Raw genomic sequence first — 21,039 nt, 5'->3', positions numbered from 1 at the left:
AGCAGGAAGAATGCAGGATTTTGTTTTCCTCTCTGATTTTGGAGGCTTCAAGCATCTAAAAGCTTTGCAAAGTTTTGAAAACTCATTTTTATTCTCCCCAAGCATCCTGTCACTTCAATAAATTCCTTTTAATTGTTTAATTTTACTCTTGATATAAAAAGCCTTGTAAAAATGGACTTTTTTCTGAATTTCACAAAACAATAATAGCAAATTCTGTTATCAAAATTAATTAGTGAACTGAAAGAGAAGTAACAATGGCTTGAAGTCTGCCAGCTAACCTTTTGCTTCTTTATCCACTAATGATGATCTAATGAAAATTGTCTGGAAATCAGTTTGACATGTTTTAGATGCTACACCTTAAAAAATTATTATGTTGAAACTTAAAAATTAAATGCACAGTTTGGAATTGGAAACAGTTCGATTTCCTTAAAAAACACATTCTATTCCCACCACTTTCATCCTGCCGTGTGTGGCACAAGTGTCTAGATAAAAATAGTGTCTACTACCTACACTGATAATTTTTGTTTGTTTGTTTTAATAATAAGCCTCATTTTACTGCTGTCTAAACAGACCATAAAAAAGAAAAAGATAAATTCTAGCCAGAATGCTTGCTCTTAGTTCTTCAAGCCAAAGCTGAAGCTAAATTTTAAAAGGAGAATAAAATCAGGAAACCACAAATGGGAGCATAGGTATGTGTTAAAGTTTATTACTAGTGGCAAATAGGATAACCTTCCTCTCAGTCATCTGTTTCAGGATTTGCTGTAAAATTACCATTTTTCAACTGATCCTGATACTAATGGTTGCAAAGTAAAGTTTGTTTATTCCCCTGAAAGTTTACAGAAGGGACCCCTGTCCTGGTTTTGTTTTCAAATTTAGTGTTCTGAGTGAGAACAGAAACAATTTGGGGGTTCCTGTGAACTTGTTTTTGTGAGTACTGGTAGTTCTGCAGTTGCTGTGATGAAATGTGCTTCCCTGCTCTTCCTTTTTCCCCCCTCCCCCCTACACCTCCTTCCACACACACCCCCACTCCCCCCCCCCCTCGCCTCCTCCCCCAACTCCTTTCCTAACTAATGGCCAGAGAGAAAAGCAAGAAGGAGCAGAGGGTGCCCAGAGTTGTATCCTGTTCTAATCACAGCCATGCAAGTCCTTCTTTATTTCAATTAATTTACTATGCCTTTATGAACCTGAGAGACTGACTGTTGCTTTCAAAGAGGCTGACATTTCAATCATCTGAAGGAGCTTGGAATGTGACAGGGGAAAGGGAGGAGAAGTAAATCAAAGTAGATAGCAATTCTCCAGATGTAAAGTATTTTTCTTCTGCTCTATTTTTTTTTTTTTTCCACCAGAAATGTCAGAAAGCCTGCTGACATTTTAATTCCTTTGTGATAGGCTGGGAGCTGAGAGCCAAATCCTGCTGCCACTGCAGTCAAAAAGGTTTTTCCTATCAACTTTAAAGGGAGCAAACAAGTCTTCCAGGGGGGGGGGGGGGGTAACAGGGAGGGGAAAGCAAAGTATCAACAAACTGTAACTAAAATTAAATTAAATGTTCTCTTATAACATCTTGAGATCGGTTACAGACTGAAATTGGCAAGTCTTGTTAGATATTTTCTTTTCACTTTGACACAGCACAACCAAAAACATTAAGACTGACTGGATGGAAGTAAGACTTTGCTGTTGTTTTTTTTCTAAATCTGGATGCTGTTGGAAGTGTCACAATACTATCCCATGCTCTTTTCTGGTCACCTAAGTTTCACAATACCCTATTTGCAACTACAAAGATTTCATTTAAACATTGATCTCAAGCATTTGTGCATGTCTTTGAAAACTTTGTTAAACACTCATCCTGCTTTTAGTGATATGTTTGGCAAAATAAAAAAACTCATTAGCTTTAATGGAAATACACACCAGTCCATAAAATAAAGCAGTACTTTCTATTCTCATTACATTAATTGTGCCTTGATATAACTCCAACAAGCTCAACATGCATCTAGCACAACACCAAAGCTGGCTCAGAGCAGCAGCACAGCGTTGAGAGAGGTCTGTAAATTCCACGTACAACATGAATGATTGTATATTTCCTTCTCTGAGTGGTGTGCTTAGAGATTTAGTTCATGGTTTTAGTATAATTTATTTTTCTTTACAGAGTTGTTCCCTTGTGAAGTCTTCATTTAAAGCATTCATTTTGTACACAAGACTGTTAAAAAACTGTAGAGTAGACATATTTGCTTAATGGTTTTATTCTTTTTTGCAGGTTCTATAATCATATTTCACCAAATGGTACAACACAACATATTTCTATATAAAAACCAAAACAAAGAGGGCTTGTTGAGCTTGATGCTTGGTAAATCTATTTGCTTTATTCTTGTTTTATTGTTAAATAGTATATTGCGTTTGTTTAAGCAGACATTGTGTATATTGTGATTTCTAGCATTCCACACACAGCAGCATATTGTTGTGTCCTTTAAATATGGGAAATAAAAATGTTTTCAGTTTGCTATTAAAAAAAAAAAAAAAAAAAAAAAAAGAGGGGGGGGAGGAATTAAGAAAGGCTACTGTTGTATTACATGGCCCAGGAAATATTGGCAGCATGCTCTTTGGCTTTCATCCGTAGAACTGCAATGCTGGAGGACCTTCTTTCAAACTCCGGCTTGGTTTCAAAAGCGTGTCCATTGGTCGCCCCAGAAAGTAAAGAGTCAGTGAAAAAATTATTCAGGGGCATGTGGCTGTACTGATTCTGGTGATTTGAAAAGCCTGTGTAGCCAGAATCTGTCCGGGGTGAATGGGAGTAAGGTGTCATACAGGAGGATGTGTCTCGTGGTAGCATGCAGGAAGTAACCACAGAACCGCTAGCCGCATTCCCTGCCCACAGATTGTTCTGAATCTGGAACATATAAAATTAATAAGATTACATTTAGATAGTTCTTTGTTTTCTGCAATGCTTGATTTGCTTTTCTTAACACACCCATTATTAGTTCTCCTTTAAAACAAGCAATGAGTACTTAACTAGTTCTCACAATCATATTAGAAAATACCATGAAGACATTATGTGAATCAAAATGCTGGATCATTCACTTAAGGACAACGGCTGCTGAACTGTATTCCTTGCCTTGTCATCCATTTGCTCTGTGGCTTTTTCCTGAGTGTTTACCACTGAACCTCAGGATGTCATCACCCGAGACAGTCAGTAAATTTACTGAAAGTACACAACTGACTTCAAAGAAAAGGTGTCAAAAGAGTGCACAATACCACAGCTGTTTTCACAATAAAAGAGTGAAACAGTATAAAAGGGTGAACAAAAAAACCCCAGGATTTCTCAAGAAGTATTTGCAAAATCAAATATTGTGAAGCCTTGCATAACTACTTTAAAACAAATTAATCCATAAAATACAGGCATAGTTGATAATATATCCAAAAGCTTTTCCTAAAGTTGTTTCAAAGATTCTTCTAAGATAAAAATTCCTTTAATTACATTTTTTATATGAAATTATACTTGAGGACATTTCTGTTTTAGCTCTCAGCCTTAACTGACTACACTGTGTGTCCCTGGAAAACATTGCATGACAGACTAGGAGACAAACTTTGTGGTTACCAGCAATGTCTGCTGAAGATCTGGAGTAACCACGTATTCAAGCTTTGATGTGTAATGCCTTCTATACTTGGCAGTCACTTAAAGCTCCATCCTGAGTCTCAGGCCTTCTTCTGTCATCTATGTATAGATGCTATTTAGGGATAGGTATTTTCACAGATTTGTTACTAGATAAACAAACTTTAAGATTTTCCAGGTCTCGCAAAAGTCAGCTCCTGTTATTATCTCAGACTGTGCATTCTTTCATTCCTCCTCTATTCACTTCACTTTGGTCAACCTTCACATTCAGCAGTTGTGCTTCTGTCTTTTTAAGCTCTCTAGTCTATGTCTCTCTATCAGTCCTATATGGATATACTTTCAGACATACTCCGACTTGTTTGGTCATTTCCCACTTCGACTCCCCATTCTTCTATGCATCCTTAGATTTGTTCTCCACTTTTACTTATATATCTTCCCTGAATGATTACTTCTTTTTTTTTTTTTTTTTTTTTAAGGTAAAAATATTATTGCACAAGACATTTGTAGCCTTCACTCACAGTACAGAACTTCTCAGCCAGGAGATGTATCCTTTTCTTTCTGTTTTACTTTGCTAAATATGTCCTCACCCTAAAAATCTGTTGTCTGTTTAGTGTATCATTGCTCTGACAAACTGGGATTGAGCCTACTTGCCTTAGTTCTCTGCTGTAACTTGGAATAATTGCAATTACTCTTTCATTAGTACAGTGAAGTGAATTCCCACTTCAAACTTCGTTTTGTCTACATGTTCCAAATCCACAGACAAAGGAATTTTGGCTTTAAGACATGAAGGTTATCTCTCTAGCTGAGTGATTTTTTCTGCCAAATTTGAGGTCAGTGGAAGTAATGAATTATGACACACACATACACACAGAGAGAATGAAAACATGTTTCTAATGATGAGTTGTTTTTTTCCCATTGTCCTATTTCTTTGCAACAACACATATCCAACAAACCACCAACAAGCTAAAGAGATAAATTATGGTTCACTGAACTCATCTCTCTGAGATCGAGAGCAGATAGCTACGATGAGATAATTAGAATCTTATTTTAAATGTTAATGTTTTGAACAGCTGTATTAGCAGAGGTCATCAGAAGCTGACAAACTAATTTGGGCTCCCTGGCAATTCCAGCAGCAAGAAAAGAACCAGTAAATGCTCCATTTTGGTTTCCTGCAGAAGGCTGAGGAAAAGTCATGGTAGCAGCTCGTCTCTCCACATTCTTGGTCTGTCCAGCTCCTTGTTCACACAGACATGCATACATACAGCCTCACACACACTTCACACCCGCTCTCATGAGTGCAACTTGCCCTTACACACACACACGTGTACGGCTACTTGGGCACACCTCAGGCATCTGCTCCTGCATCTTAAGGAGTCTGCTGAAAGGTAATGGTGAATAAGGTGCCTGGGAAAAGGCATTAAGGATTTTTCTTGTGGGTTTCCTGAGATCTACAGGAGGAAAGAGACTCTAGCGAAAGTTCAGAGCTTTCCAGTTCCCATCCTTCCCTTCTCCCTTCAGTAGTTTTTACAAGACTCAAACATCAGTCCATTGCAGGCCCTGTACAACTTGACCTGATGCTCAGCTGCCTTTTTAGTCCTTAAGTAATCTACCTGCACTGATTTTGACTTATAATCAGACAAACCTTCTTTCCGTCTTCAGAAAACAAGTGGTTTATCTGAAGATCAAGGACATACCATACCTGGACTTATATGAACCATTACCTTGCTTGTAAAGGTTTGTTGTGTTCAACCACAAAGAAGATTCCGAAAAAGAGGAGGACATCTCTTATGGCTCAGGATTCAGGGGTTTCTGAGTGCCCTTTTTCCTGGGAGGTTTCTCAGATCCCAATATGGATTTACAGATTATGGCAAGAAGGAAACCAAGGACTCTGAAAGAGCTAGAAAGTGTGATAGGTAACTGCATGGGAACTGGGAAGCCACCCACTAAGAATCCTAAGGCTTACTCCATTCTCAGACTTAGTGTGTTTGGAGCCAAGGAACGTGTGATTAGAGGACAGAAGAGAGTACTAAAGGAGGTAGCAGCTGAAAACCTTTAAGGTCAGGAGAATATCTCCACTTTGCTTGAAAGCCCAAGCTGCACACATTCTGTCTCAGTCATGAACTGGGAAAATCAGAAGCCCAGTCATCCATTTTAAAAATCTTAGGTTTTGTTTTGGTTTGTTTCTGTGGGGTTTTTTTCAGGAAAACTATAGTATTTTCATTGTACTTTATTGTATCAATGGTTGTGTATATGTTTCCTGCAGCTGAAGCGACAGATTGAGCAGCTGTTGGGAGTTTCTTTCCTTTTTTTCCTACAAAACAAGTAATCCATTCCTACTTCCTTACTGTTCCACTTTAGGTTGTTTTGCTGGTACAACTATTTACTGAATCAAAACAGGAAGCTCATACAGGTAAAAAAGGAATCCAAGGAAAACAAAACAATACAAAAAAACCCACACTCAAAACCAACCAAAAAAAACCCCAAACAAACAACAACAACAAAACAACATCAAAAAAACCACATTTATTTCAAATGCATGTTCACAGAACCCCATTCTTTTTGGTGGTATTTACAGGCCAAATGGTCAGTCTCACAACCTTCACAACAAGATGAATTTGGTCAGAGAGAGAATCTCTGAAGCATCTAACACAGGAGCTAAACCTGAAAGAGTTCATCATGCCCAAAGCTAACTCATCTGAAACAAAGTCTTGTTTATCCGACTTACTAAGATGTCTTTCTAAGAAATGCTATGTTGAATGCTGCAGTTACCTCAGCTGCACAAGTATAGTTAGGGGAGGAATTTTCCTCCCCCCAGAAATTGTTTAAATAGGAATGTGCACGAGTTTACCTTTAATATGGTCATTATGGGAAGACTTCAAAAGGCTCAGAGACTCAGTTTGAAAGTGCCCAATAACCTATGTGGTCTGGAGGTATCACAAAATCTCTCTTTCCTTCCATATTTCTCGTAGTTCAGTTTGCAGTAAATTAAGTTTACTACCACCGATTTTCCTGATATTTTTATCCTAGACAAATCTCCTTCAATTTAGCTTCAGTGAGATTGCACAGGTGTAAATGAGAACAGAATTCAGCTGCCAGTTCTAAAATATGCCAATTTCTTGTTAAAAAAATGTGTGAACAACATATTCATTCCCAAAACTTTCAAAGGGGTGCGTGCCCTAGGTTTCTTCCTTAGAGGAAGGAATCCAAGTTGGTAAAGTTAACTTCTGAAATGCCACAAGATGCCAGAGAAGTTTTACATCTTCTCTCATGAGACAGCTATGCTTTTAAAAAGAATATTTCAGTCTTCTCAATTTTCTGTTCATTTTAGTTGGTTGAGTGACTTTGCTTTTTGTAGTAGATTCTCATTTCTTAGCGAGGATTTACAAAATAAATATTTTATAGTGAAACTCAGGTGAAGAAGGTATTCCTGCATTTAAAACAAATACAGTAATGTTTTATAATAAGTTAAAATTATCAGACCTTCTTCTGGTATGTTGGAAGGAAAAGGGACATTATGTACATGAATTTAAAGAAAATATTTTTCCTCTTAAACTCTTGTGTGATCCATGAACTATATAAAAGGCAATTCAGAGACTGTGAATGAGGCTACACATACAGCACATCTCTGGTTTCTGTTAACATCACAAACAACTTGAGCTTTGCTTTTGTGGTCACCATGAAATTACCAGAGCCCTTCAACATATTTACCTACTGTATGTTTTATACACACACACATGCACTGACCCTTCCTGATAGGAAAAAAAAAAAAAAAAGGAACATAAAAGAAAAAAAAAATATTAAAAAGTAGAATTTCATAGCTGTGACATGAACATAAATGGAGAGTTATGGTTATTAACATGGTTATGATATCATTTCCTCAGCATATGACCTTCTGCTTGACACTGCAGAGGAAAATTGGCTGAGGTAATGGGTCATCCCACTTCATGTCATTGCTTTTTTCTGTTAATATTTCGAGCTTCTGGAGCTTCAGGCTTCTGGAAGCACCTGGAGAAATCACATAAACTAAAATCTCCAAATTTTCTGGGAATTTTGATATCACATGCCCAGATTTGGTTTTCCTGTCACCAAATAGGATGTCTTGTCTTGTGCTGTCTGACTCACTGCCCTATTCAGAGTGGAGTCTGTTTCCAACAGACACACATATAAGCACTCACAGCTTCTGTTTGAGTGAACACGTGTTTTAGTGCTTCACATGGGAAACAAAATGTTACTCTTTTTTAAGATTTCTAGATACAAAGTAATAATTTCTCATTGCTGTTGTTATTAAATTACATAATATACATTGTATGTTCTTATAATTACTCTAGTAAGTAATTAGAAACTACATGTTGACCCTGTTTTCAGGATGTTGCTGGGCATTGCAAGGAAGAAAATGGGCACTAACTAATTATACAAGACATGAATGTTAAAGTGACGGATTTGCTAAATTTTTGTCACTGTCCTCTTTGTGTGAAGCAACAATCTTTGTACTGCCAGAAAACATGAAGCTTGCTCTTACACAAGGAGCTACTTAAGGCAGATTTAACGCAATAGCTGTTAAACTGACCAAAACTGCTAGTTTACAACTCATTATCCAAGGACTGTTCCTACTCCACCAGCACAAATAATTTGGTCTGTCACTTGCTGCAGTATTTTTAATGAATTTAAATAAAATATTTTTCCTCTTAAAACCTTGTGTGATCCATGAACTATATAAAAGGCAATTCAGGCCTTTTAAGAGCATCCAAAGTATGGGAAGATGTTTGCCTTTACTTTCAGAATCATAGGTCCTCAGAATAATTTAAACTGAAAAAGACCTCTAGGATTATTGTTCCAAACCCTTGCTCCTAGCTAACTTTGATTTTAAATCAGGTTACTCAAGTCCTATCCAGTCTAGTTTTGAGTAGCTCCAGGTACAGAGATTCAAAAACTTCCATGAGCAACTTGTTCCAAGGCTTTACCACTCTCAATGTACTTTTTCATTTATATCTAGACTGTTTGGTTTAATTTGTGATCATTTTACAGGAGCCATTGCACCCAACGAACATGTGAAGATCATCTGTACTGTATTTGTATCTTCAGATATGTCCATAAAATGCATGTTGGCCCTTGGTTTTGAGAAGCTTATGCTACAGCTCTAAAATGTGTGATAGACCCATTCAGTCCACATTTAGGCCATACATACAGTGAAAAAAATAAAAATCTGTTATTCTATGCTTAATAAGTTTGCTAAGGTGTAAAATAGGGCAGGATTTGAAAAGTCATCAAGCTTTCATTCTTGTTTGGGATGTTTTCTAGATTAACTGTAACTTGTGCTTACTGCAGTCTCAGTGCTAGTTACAGAAAGAATTAATTATATTTCAAGTCTATCATACAGTTAAAGATAATTTTTAAATACTACTATTAAAAAGACATTCCTATATCAGAAAAAAATATATATATTCTTTACCTTATAATTGCTCCTCAGCTAAAGCCACTCACAGACTTAAAGAAATACATTTCATGAAAGAAAAAAAAAAAAAAAAAAGAAGCAACAAACAGAATGTTGAGACTGTGAGGAGGACCACATACGGTGATGGTTTGGAACCAAGAAAGAATAAAAGCACAGTGCACAAACTACTTTGTGTGAAACAGACACCACCCAAAAAGATTAGAAGTGTTCCTCTTGCTAGAAGATTAGCCACAGCAGTGCAACAGTCAGCACATATGCAGCAAGCAACATACCATCCAGGTGGTGACCCAGCCTCCATTGCACGCTGTCACAGCTAGACAGCATGAATGTATGATAAAACTTCTTTGAAGCTAGCTCAGATATGTCTACCACATCTACTCCTACTTAATCAGTGCACCCCTAGCCTTAATGAACTATTCTTATTAACTGTCATTTATATGACTACTACAGTTAAAAGAATTTTTAAATCATCTAACATATGGTGTCTAATATATGCCATATGAAAGATTTAATTGGAGCAAGTAACTTTGATTATTGCTAATGAGAATTACCCATATGTACTAAGGCTTAAGCAGAACTGTAATGATGATCCAAGGATTTAGTACATAACACATGTATACTGATACCACTTCTACACTCTTTGCTAAAACAAATCATGTGATGCCACGCTGTTCGACATATTTAATTTGATTTATCAGTCTGATAGATGACTTCAGCCTCGTCCTTCAATTTTTGAGATTTCAACATTCCCCCTTCTTTCTGGACCTTCTGCATCACTCCAGTTCCCATACCTTTGAAATACCTTTGTCTCCTTGGATTTACCACCTGCACTAGCCTGAGTTTTCCACCCCCCAAAAAAATTAAATTAAGTCCCATCCAACTCTTGCCTGCATTTTCAAGTAAATAGGAGAAACTTACACTACAATCATACATCATAACAGGAGAGAAAGTATGGTACTGTGACAGGATAAAGTCTTTCAAAAGAGCTTAGAAAAACACTGACAAGAAATTAATTAGACTAATTAATTAGAAGAAAAGATACAAACTATGGAAAATTACTAGGTGGAGGGAAAATGCTGAGCCTTACATCTTCTTTTCAATTGCACCAATTAATGTTTATTTACATTCTGATGCATTAATATTTATAAGGATGACATCTTCATAAATTTAACTCACTCAGGGAAAGCTAGAGGTCTATGTGATAATGGTGTAGGCTTTTGATCAAATTTTATTACTAGGTGTGTAAGGAGAGGATTAAAAATATCTCTCAGGTTAAAAAGTAATCCCTCAGTTTTTTTGGTACTTTGGTACTTCTTGGTACTTATATTGAAACTTTAAATCTGACAAGGTCAAGTACCCTTTGTAACAATATCCCTTTCACTAGACATAGGAGAACAAAAACAGTCAAGTGAAGATCAATAAGAAAAGAGAAGATCAAGGCTAAGAAACCTTTTTATTGTTCCTTTCCCAGTACAAAATATGTAGATCCATCTAAGAAAAATATAGATGTCTGCAGCTGAATCATGCATCAGAGAGAAAAGTACACCTTTAGAGATCATCTTACCTATTTCACACCTTATTCTTTAGAAAGAGTAAACTTTATTGACCAGATTTTCATCAACTTAAAAGGGAACCCATCTGCCATAGAAGTTTCTTAGATTAAGTTTCCTAGAAACAAATGTCTAATATCTATATAACCATCAGTTGCATCCCTTCAAAAGTGTATCCTTCTTCTAAGTCCTGTTCGTCAGTAATGTAACAGTGCCTGAGATATCCCTAGACATCTTGAATAGAACTGTAGTTCAGTGACAGAACCAAATACTGCTTGTTCACTAACATTTAGTTAGGTGAGTTGGAATAAACACCTCCATGAAGTGAATCTGCACTCCTTTCCTCACTCATGTTAGGATGCTGCTGCTTAGTTTTCACACTATCAGCAGAATACTGCTGACAAATAAGGTTCTAAGTATCTGGGCTAAGAGTTTTAACCAGTGAATTTTTTTCTGAGTGTACTTAAGATGACTTAGACCACAATGTATTGTATCTGCAAGAGAAACTTGATGCTTAAATACTGAAAAGAACAAAACTGAAACCTTTTACTAATATCACAGAGTCATAGAAGGCCAGGTTGGAAAGGACCTAAAGAATCATCTGGCCCAACCTTTTTAGGTAATACTATAGTTTATATGAGATGGCATATGAATGAGAAGTACTGTATATAATATTTTCCTAGAGAAAAGTATCTGATTTTCAGCATAATATTTTTTAAAGTTAGGTATTTCATCTGAGTGAAAACTTAGCAATTCTGTGGTATTTAAAATGTTAAAGGCTAGAAAAAACACATGTGACTAGCAAATTATTATCCTGGTCTATCATACTAACTTTTCTCCTCTGGAATCCAGGTGTTGACAGTATAATGAACAGATCTATTTGTGCAGAATTTGGACCATTTAGGAAATACTTCTTGACAGCCAACTGAGCAACTTTTTTGCACAATAAGTGACACTTAAAGACAACATACTGTAAATATAATTAAAATGAATTAGCAAAACAAACAATTATGGTCTAGAAAAAAGAAACAAACCACCTCAATTGCTCACTACTATGTTGAAGATAAAGATGTGTCATTTAATAGCAAGATTAGACTGCATTATAGAAATGAGTGTTGTCCCAACCACCTCCAGAGGTTCCTTCCAACCTCAACCATCCTGTGATGAGAGCCATCCTTCTACCTAAAATAAGTTGAAAAGATCGTTTACTCACAGCAAAACCTTTCAGGTTTATACTGTCACACAATGCATAGCAGCATCATGTTCTTAATTTGCGCTTGATGAAGATAAGTAATGAAGAGACTAAGCACAGGTCTCCACACCCTCTGTTGACTGCAAAAGAGACTGACGTTTCTTCTGGAATGCAAGTGGGATGTCTGTTTTGGGAACATATCCATGGTGGGGCTCAAAACAGAAATCTTCAAATTGCTAACTCATATAACTCACACCAGAAATTCGCATTTCTTCCTGTTCCTTCTGCTGCACAGCAGTAAATATCTCAGCTTGATTTTTTCCTTTTTCAACATCATCCTATATTTTTTACCACCAACAGAGTGTCTGCTTTCCACCATGCTAATAAAGGCTTCATAAACAAACTCTAGTGATCTTTATTCCACAGCCTGCAAGAAAAACTAGTTACTCAAAAGTATGGCAAAGTCTGTCTAATATTTAGGGATGTCTGTGTCACCATAAGAGAGGTCCTATACAGTAAAAAAGATATTAAAAAAAAAAAAAAGGAGGAGAGGGGAAATAAAAAAAAATTTTAAAAAGAGTGCTGTTTCCCTTCTTAGAGTAAGTGTACTGAAATAATGGAGTTGTTCTGGGAAATCAATCTATAATGCTAATACCAAACATGTATATCACAGTATTAAATATCTCTTTCTGCTTGAACTGTAAACTTGATTAATGAGTTTATAGCAAGTAATGTACAGGGTAGTTACTTTCCCTAAGTGAGGCACTTATAAACAGATATCTATAACAGAAGATTAAAATATGATTGTGTTAGGGGTAATCTCATTTTTAATGCAGATTTTCCTTGTCTTGAGCAATCTCAGAGGAAATGTTCTGTATATGATACACACATGGTTTTACTGAAGGTGAGGATTTAACAATACGAAATTATGAAGAATTACCTCCAGGTCAAAAAGAATATAAACTTGCATTGACTACTCTGTGATAATTGCCTGGTAATATTCCAGTGTACAGCAAAGCAGGCACCTTCTTCACTAAGAAGTAAGATACCCTATTTTTTATGCTGTAGTCAAACTATACATGCAAGCATTCAAATGAAATAGCCAGTGTAAAGTGGGCGCACACCTCCATTTAGCTCCTTGCTCCTATTCATGTACATTACAACACGACTTTATTGTGAAGGTTACCAGAGTCAACAACATGTTTTTACCTGTCTGTTTACCCACAGTGTATTAGTCTGTGGTCATAAATGTGTACTAAATATCTATGTTTATGAATAAGTATACTCTTGATGTTTCTACACATTTTAGAGATGCTTTATTTAAGATGATGGCACCAACATTTTCATTTCAGTCTCCTGCTTTTATGAACTTATGAATTAATGACAGAAAGTTTTGCCAAGTTGACGCTTAGTTGTGTCATAAACCTATTTGACAATAGAAATGTAGTGAATTCTTTCATCTTTTTAACAATCTGAAATTTCAGAATAGTTATTTCATGGAGGTTAGGTTTTAATTAACTATATCCTCATATAGCTCAAAAGTATTTATTTTTTAAAAGCATTAATTTTAGGACAACCATTTTTAGGGTTTATCAATTACTTGCATTATTCCTTTATCTTAAGCAAATGAAACTTGTGTCAGCTGGGAAAATTTGTAGATGAGGTCCTACCAAAAATACAAGATCAGCTTGGAGACACCAAATTTAGCCTAGAGAGCTGAGTCAGAGATAAAAATCCTGAAGTTTTAGTCCTATTCCTTTTATCAACTGTTGTGATGCTACAGATAAGTCAGAAAGGCCTTCAAAAGATATTTGAATACCATGAGTGAGATCTGTGATTGACTTTGTATCTATGTCTTCGTGAATCTGCCTGGGAGTGCTTAGGCTTTTTTTGCACACCTCCATCGAGGTAGGTCTCAAAAAAATATTGTAGCCTCCTACTCAAACAGAAAGTACATCATGTCCTGGTTTCTGATGTAATTTGGGTTTTTGCACTATGGGCTTTTATTTATTATAAAATATATTATATTATATATAAGTGATATGTTGATTCATACTGCATTTACTTGTGTCACCTATCCTCCTATAATAATATAATATCTATTTTATATTTAATATCTATAATAATTTATTATAAAACATTATAACATATTAAACTTTATTATAAAATAAAAACAAGCAGACATAAGTTCCATCAGATCTGAAACGGCTGTGCCCACATCCTGAGCTGCTGGAACACAAACCAGCTCTGGCCCAAGCACCAAACCTAGTAACGTGCAATCCCTTCCACGTAAAGCACTATAAAATTGGTAGATGACACCTGAGTCTAAGGCCTCTGGTTCAAAGCTGCTTACATTCAGCCAATGCATACAGAGCATGACCATAGCAAGCCCACAGAGTATTTTAGTATATTGCTAAGACTGGCAAAGAACCTGCCATCTTATGAACTAGAAGACCACCAAGGTACCAGCAGTGGAAGGACTCTGCCACAGAGACTCAAGCAAGATTTTTTGCTTTGTATGGTGCTTTTTTTGTTGTTTTTTGTTTCTGTTTTTTTTTTTTTTTGTTGGTGATGGGTTTTTGTTGTTATTGGTTTGTTTGATTGGTTTTGGGTTGTTTTTTTTTAATTGTGTGGTAAAAGAAATGAGAAGCCAGAGACATGGAAAACAATGGCTTCAAAATAAAAATGCTCAATGTACTGAAACAAGCAAGCAGAAAACAATAGGAGAGAGTGAGGCAAGGCAGTAAACCATAGGACTGGAGAACAGAGACAGAAGATTATGATCTTATTACACAGTATACCTTACTGTATACTAAAGGAACACAGAAAAATAAAATTAGATCAAACTACTACTGTCTGAGAGAGCTCTCTTGTCTCTCTGCCTCTGTCTCCCAGGCATATGCATTTACTTCTGATTGTAAGTGGCCATAATATAGTATCATGCTAGTGGAAACCTTGTATTCAATGCTCTGTTGAGGTCCATCAAGAAATGCTGAATGTTTAATATATCAAAAGGAAGTTGTCTAGAGATCCCGTACTATATTTTTCATCTTATCAAAGCATGCAAGACCAGAATTGGTAAGACAGTTGTATTTGTGACCTTAATTATAGATAAATATCCCAGAAAGGAAATCCTGACCTTATTTCAGTAAAATTTACATAATTCCTGCCAATCTCAATGGACTTAGATTTCATCCAGAATTTGTGTATGAAACTAACAGTGATCCAAATCCCACATTATTTTATCTGCAGAAAAGACTTAGCTGCACAAACATATTGTCAAGCTATTCTTGGTGCATAACTTATGCAAAACTAAGGTTATTGTTTTAAAAACAATTATATATTAAGAGTTAATTATTTGTATGGGATGTTGGAACTGTTGTTCACAGTGGTAGGTCCTGTCAACGTCTCTAAAGAATGCAGAAAGCTAAACGCAGAGAAGACATCGTGCATCTTCTGTGTACATGTATGCCTAAGGATGGAAGAGAATGTGAAAGTAGAACCAAATTATTGCTTGATCTTTACAATACCTGCGGGTAGCTGTCAGTCCTTGGAAGAACAGATATATCATAGGTGGCAGCAAAATGGCTTTTAGCTTGCTGGATCTGACCATAACGTTCTCTTTTCCTCCATTTTGCTCTTCGATTCTGGAACCAAACCTATAGGATATGAGGAAATAATCATAAAGTAAACTCAATTATATGCTGTGCAAGAATTTTCATTAAAAAGCCAAGAGATTTTGGACAGCAGTTTTGAAAATTTCTGTTCATCTAAGAAAGGGGATTAATTTCCGGCAGTTTAAATTTTCTCAATGTCAGAACTGCTTACGTTATTTCTGGTTATTTTTAAAGTATGTATTATTTCTTTTCTAGTGTCTCAAAAAACAAGCAAACATACAAAAATCAAATAAAATAAAGAAAAAAAAAATCAGAGGAAAGATCATTCTGTCAGGCAGAGATAATTTTGACAGAGTTCAGTACTGTAGAGAAAAATCACCAAGTAGCAGCAAGTCAAATTGTTAAAGAAACTTTCTCTTAATTTCACATGTCCACTGACTTGCTATAACTACCTGTGATCTGCCTCCTAGAGGTACACATATTATTATCAAATGCAGTGATAAAAAGGTAGGAAAAACTGGCACCAGGACAGTCGTCTGTGCTGGTTTCTATGGGGAAGGCTAACTGGGCAGGAAGATAATAAAAAATAATGAGAGCAGACACTTTTTAAATTATTGTGACATATTTTTCACATTTGTGTTATGTAATATCTGTTTCTGACAATGAAAAACTAATGAATGGCACTTTAAGTTTAGGCAATGCAATAACTTGGATCTGAAACGATGCCTTCCTGGCAACTAAAAGGTATTTTGGTTTTGCTTAAATAACCTTTGGACTGTTCTGTAACATTTTGAGTGTTGGGTGTTATATCAAAATCTATATGTGCACATTTCTTTCCATGACTAATATCTGTCATTGTCCTATGGTCATCTAAAAACTTTTTTTCTTTCATACAATCTAGTTTTTACTGGCTAAAACTTATCCTGATTAATTAAAGGAATTACTAAGAAAAATAACTTCCTTTATAAAAGTAATATTATACTACTAAGTATTGCTCAGCAAAAAAAGAGGAAAGCTCATTCTGACTCTTTTTGAAGAAGTTGCACTACTAATAGAACTATTTTTTTACGGAAACAATGCCATTGGTTAGTCTTCCTGGTAAATGGGTCGTGAATCCATTTGGATCAATACATACATGAACAGAATTTACATATATATATATGTGCATATATATGTATCGAGAGAGAGAGAGAGAGAGAGAGAGACTGCCTGTGAATCCCATATTGAGAGATACTTTCTGATCCCAGATGGTGGAATATTTACAATAAACCTTTTGGGTTTATAATTAAGTTTCTGCCTTGATCTTTGGATAACTCAACTGTCCTTTGATTCTGCTTAAACAATCAGGGAATAATGTTGCTCGTTTTCATTCCCAAGAAGTTGTCGCATAATTAGTATGTGCAATATCTCAAAATGTACTCAGCAATCAAAGCAAGGACCTGCATGTAACTGTTGACTATACATTGTTAGAGACCTTGTTGGTAAATTTTTATTATTTGTGATGCCTGAGGCCCAGAAAAAAAAAGAAAAGGAAAAAAAAAAAATCCTCGTGTCTCCACAGGAGGCATCAAGAACACTCTGAGGGAATTTAGTCATGAGGTTATTTCATTGAAAAATACCTTCACAATCTCCTTAAAATGGGTGCCAATAACTTCACTGACATGCAGCAGGAAAGAGAACAACTTAGATAAATTAGGTTCAGGTTGTCTCTCTCTGCATGTATGCAGGACAAATATTAAATTGGATGTTGATGAAATGGCGGTGAAGTGAAATGTGGGTAAGGTATCCAGCTGATCACTCTGCTAAACTAAATCAAACAATTTGCTTGAATTTATAGTAACTAAAAGAGAAAAAAAACACACATTTTTTTCCTTTGACAAACTCCCAAAATGTTTCTGTTTACATCACTTTACTAGAAACTGAATCTTGGCAGAGATAAAGTAACCATTTGCCTCCACAAAGCAATGTAAAAATCTGCTGCTTGTTATCCTTGAATTGCCAGATGCTTGCCTCTAATGATGTAAGGCCTTTTAAATTGCTTAATCTTGTGATGGAATACTGTTGCTGTTCTGGATAAAAATGATCACCATTTCCTTTCATATTTAGTATATGAAAAATTCAAAGATCAATTATATTTTAAGACATAAGATAATGTCTAAGTAAAATAGAAATGTGAAAGTCTGGTGCAGACATTTATGTTTTTATATTTACTCTCTGGTTTCTAACTCTTTTCCCAGCTTCTAAAGTTTCTAAAACTTAGGAAAAAAAAACCCACATTATAAAAAGTCAGTTGATACATTTTAGCTGAAATCTCTGGTCCCTGTTCTATTAATTTATTCTTGGTGTAGTTCTAGTAATTTTGGAATTCTGTAATCATAAGAACAGTATTTTAACCTTATGTAAGCTTTTTTAAAAAGTCAATATTAAATCCTAATGAGTGGAAGTCATACTTGGAAAACCATACTAAATTCAGGGGGAAAGGGATTGCACACAGCCTGAAGAGTTAAAAGCCACTAAATTAAATTCCATCGGCATCACCAGTATCATATCGATATCACTGACACACGGTTTTGGACTCTAGTTTTTTATGACAATGGTGAATGTACTGCCTGGTTGATTAGACATGAAAAGATCACTTCTTTACAAAACTAATTATCTGAGTTTGTTTCTGAAAGTGATCCTGGTTTCGTTTCAGTTGTATGCATGTGCACTGACGTCTATTTCTTTGTACGCATGTGTGAGTATGTGTTTAATTACAAGTTGTGAAGTTGTTATCATATTCAAGTCATTAATTTTAAAAGATTAATCCCAGTCTGTAAGAATCGACAGGATTGCTATATCCCAAATTCAAAGGATTACTACTACCACAATGGGGAAGATCTCTAAAAATAGAATAAACTCACAAAATGTAGTTCATACCGTTTTCTAAGGGAAGATGATCCCTAAAAGAGGGTAGAGCTGTATATCCTGGATATTTAACTTTTTTTCTCGCCATTGCACATCCAAAGCCATAAATATTGCTGATTGCTGTACGAGCACATACTGAATGAATCAACTTTGTACGCAAAGATTCTAAAATACTGCACTAAGTGGTCAACACTATGTTTCATTCAAAAAATTAGAATAACATTCCGCATTGTTATGCAATTCTAAAAACCAGCAAATGTATAATTTTGTTATTTTTAAACTCATTCCGTGCAACAGATATGAAAGGATTATGTCCTTGTACTACACAGGCACAAACACACACGTGTGGGTGTATATATATATACACACACATCTATGTATGTGCTGCTTCAGTGCATACTCTTTGGATCTAAATAAGGAATCCGATCATGTTTTAGGTTGCCCTTTTCATGCGTAGCACATACAGAATCCTCTGTGGCCAACCTCTGCATCATCATTAGTCTGAACTACTTGCAACATATCTCTTTAATGGCATCTTTACACGTAACACTTCTATTTACTGCCTGGAATTCTGGCAGTAAAACCATACTATCAGAGATCAAAATTGCTTTACTATTTATATTGTTTTCTCTGCCTTTGAACAAGTTTCTACTAGAGCAACATATCCAGAAAGAAATAAAGCAAAACAAGCTATTTGCTTTAGCTTTATGGGCTTTTGTACAATCCCCAAGAGTGTAATTTTCCAGTTCCTACAATGCACAACTTGTCATGAAAATGCTGAAGTTTGGTTCCTACCTGGACTCTGGCCTCAGTGAGCTCTGTTCTCAGAGCTAGCTGTTCTCTTACATAGACATCAGGGTAGTGAGTTTTCTGGAATACTTTCTCCAGTTCCTCCAGCTGCAAACTGGTGAAAGTTGTTCTGTGTCTCCTCTTCTTACTGCTGGAGACATTGCTGTCACATTTGTCACCAAGTTCATCCAGTTCCCCCTTCTCCTGCATCCCTTTCACGGGGGACATCCTGAGATTGTTGCAATTGTCCATGGGCCTGTTCAGCTCTGTGTGAAGAGGCTGTCCTTCCACTTTAGTAATCCCATAGTTCACTGTATACGAGGTGAGGGAGGAAAAATAACTGGTTAAAGGGGAGCGTCTTTAGATTCAAGAGTTCATATAAAACAGTTTCACAATGAACCAAATTCTATGTAGCTGCATTTTTCTCTACAAGATCGTGGAACCGGAATCTGTAGTATTAGCCACAGACAGAGTGAAAGCACTAAATCACACTGAATTTTAATTGATAATTGTATCTGAAAGTACCATATTGATTCTTTCAGTGTAAGGAGACTGCATAAAAGTACTTAGCACTTGAATATTTTTTACGGTGTCGATAAAGCAGTTAATAATCCATGAAATCAGGTTCAACTAGAGTTGCACAGATAAGGAACCTTAGCTCAAAACAGATTTTCATATAAGAGATGTGGCATAAAGCTGTTAACAAACACGCCTTAAAACTTGGAAGCAGATGTAAAAACTCTGTTTCTATGAAAATACAAAATAACTGTGAAGTAAACTAAATAGCTGTAAGCTAACAAATCAAGCAGCAAATGAAACAAAAAATTAGCTTCACTTTATAGACTCAATAGATTCCACAGATTACAATAGATTCTCTTGGTTTTGTAAAGTAGAATTATTTCAGATTAAGTTTGTTATGGTTACAAAACACAGAGTTACTGCAAAATGTTAACTTATTAAAATAGATAATTAAATACATTTTGTATAAGGATTGAAGGAATTATTTGTCTTTAGGTAAAAAGTGAGTGGTAAAGATAAGAAATATTCCTCTGTAGGTCCTTAATACGAAATTAAATTTATTTTTTTTTTAATCTATTTTTATACATCTCACATCACTGAAAATGTCATGCAATGTACTACAGGATTCAAAAAGGCTTTTTCTTCTCCACAGAAACAGGCGATTTTTTTATTTTTTTTTTAAATCTATTGAAATGAAAATCTACAAAGATGGCATGTAATATACGATAAGAACCTTGCTTTGGGATTTTCGCACTTTCTCAGTAATTTATTCTATTATAGTCTGAGCTTGTTTTAACCAAACAAAGTTTTAGATACTTACCATCAATACATACATAGATAGGAAATGCCCCGAAGCCCCCAAGGCACAAGTTAAATAGCTAATTAAGAAAAGCTTCAATGTATAAATCATTTTTCTCTAATTTCTTTCAGGTTGCACTTGCAGTAATCTGTCATCATTTCTTACAAACTCTTTCATACTGAAAGGGTGTCCTCAAAAACACTTCAATGGCTGTATGAAGCTTAAAAACATCGTATATCCTTAGCCTCATTCTTGCAGTTGATCTTAACCACGTTTTCCGATTCGTCTTGGAAAATTTTATTAGGTAGGTTTTTTTCTATACGTGATTTACTTCATATTGGAATAATGGGGGGAAATTGAAACGTTTCAGAAATTAAACATTGCACGTTCTCTTTGCCGATCAGATAGGAGAAAAAAAAATAAAATAATAAAATTGAACACTCTTGCTTGAAATACGTGAGTCGTGTTCGGACAGTGTGGAGAATCACTGTTACGCGTTCTTCAGAAACACGGGGGAAAAAAGCCCCACTGTCCTCTCAGAGCGTTATTTGGAAGAACCGAACATGACCAAGTGACCTTCCGTTCCCGCCCTGTGCGGCTGCGGAGCCGG

At 35.7% G+C, this 21,039-nt stretch overlaps 1 protein-coding gene across 1 annotated transcript in view; it reads right to left on the bottom strand.

Moving 5' to 3' along the window:
* Positions 1-2,560: 2,560 nt before the first annotated feature.
* ALX1 (ALX homeobox 1) overlaps positions 2,561-21,039 on the bottom strand; it is a 19,475-nt gene continuing 996 nt past the window's right edge. The window contains exons 2-4 of the mRNA XM_010007996.1: positions 19,118-19,422; positions 15,329-15,457; positions 2,561-2,881 (exon numbers count right to left, since the gene is read on the bottom strand). Coding sequence (XP_010006298.1) covers positions 2,561-2,881; positions 15,329-15,457; positions 19,118-19,422 — 755 coding nt within the window. The remainder of the gene's footprint in view (positions 2,882-15,328; positions 15,458-19,117; positions 19,423-21,039) is intronic.

Source organism: Chaetura pelagica, unplaced genomic scaffold (genome assembly GCF_000747805.2).
Source record: "Chaetura pelagica isolate M959 unplaced genomic scaffold, ChaPel_1.0 scaffold50, whole genome shotgun sequence".
Taxonomy (NCBI): domain Eukaryota; kingdom Metazoa; phylum Chordata; class Aves; order Apodiformes; family Apodidae; genus Chaetura; species Chaetura pelagica.
This window is presented reverse-complemented; position numbering and strand designations above follow the sequence as displayed.